At 32.2% G+C, this 936-nt stretch overlaps 1 protein-coding gene across 1 annotated transcript in view; it reads right to left on the reverse strand.

Moving 5' to 3' along the window:
* LOC119585718 (lysophosphatidylcholine acyltransferase 2-like) overlaps positions 1-936 on the reverse strand; it is a gene marked incomplete at its 5' end in the record, with an annotated part of 73,891 nt that overhangs the window by 7,464 nt on the left and 65,491 nt on the right. Inside the window, 1 exon segment of the mRNA XM_037934405.1 lies at positions 71-183. Coding sequence (XP_037790333.1) covers positions 71-183 — 113 coding nt within the window.

A 936-nucleotide genomic window follows, 5' to 3' on the forward strand; every position in this document is an offset into this window, starting at 1 on the left:
TATCATTATCTAAACACATCTTATTTAATGAAATATCCTTAATATTAGGAACCCAACTATATAACCTCACCTGCGGCCAGTCCTCATCACTCGTTGCCCGACGCTTAATCTCCTGTATTGTGTTCTGTCGAGAATTAGTGTCTTCACGCCATACATACACAGGTTGCGTATAATCAATATACTCTGTAAGGCGAAGGAACAGATAAGATAAAATGAATAAGAAGTGGGTAAATGAAAATGGTGATGTTTAATCAAGAACAGATATCAAGCAAGTGGAAATTCACAAAACACTGCTTCCAATTTCTGAATTCACTTTAAGCTATCTTGTTTTTGTTAATGTCAATATTTGTTTAACAATATACTGAAATATTTTTGCATCAAGTATCAAACAAAGAAAGTAAATCAAGAACATTACACAATTTTGCTGAAAGACAGAAAGTAAATGAAACAAGAAGCACAGAAAGACTGTACCTCTATTTGTAATAGTGAAACAAGAGTGAAAAAAAGAAGCTGCAGTTTTCTCTCTTAATAAACAATTTGGAATAATTTTCTCAGATAATGAACAATTTAGATTTCTGCTGCACATTCTACCTTGTACATTTCATTCTTATGCTTTTTTCTTTAGACCATACCTGATTGGACTCACTTGCCACTTGGAAACTCACGCCCTCAAGAGAAAGTACACTGAGATATAACAAAATCACTTAAATCTAACAGAGGAATAACTGTCTATCTTCAAAGCTGTTGGCAAACCACTTCTTCTTTGGCAAATTTATGCTGAGAAAATCCCAGATATGCATTAACAAAAGTATGTCATCTAATTACTGAACTTAAGACACATATCCCAAATATGTTACCAACAACTTCAAAACTTTAAACATGTACAAAGAATTTTTAATACAATCATGATTCCTTATGATACTTTTTATTTTATTG

The sequence above is a fragment of the Penaeus monodon genome, chromosome 20 (assembly GCF_015228065.2).
Source record: "Penaeus monodon isolate SGIC_2016 chromosome 20, NSTDA_Pmon_1, whole genome shotgun sequence".
Lineage (NCBI taxonomy): Eukaryota > Metazoa > Arthropoda > Malacostraca > Decapoda > Penaeidae > Penaeus > Penaeus monodon.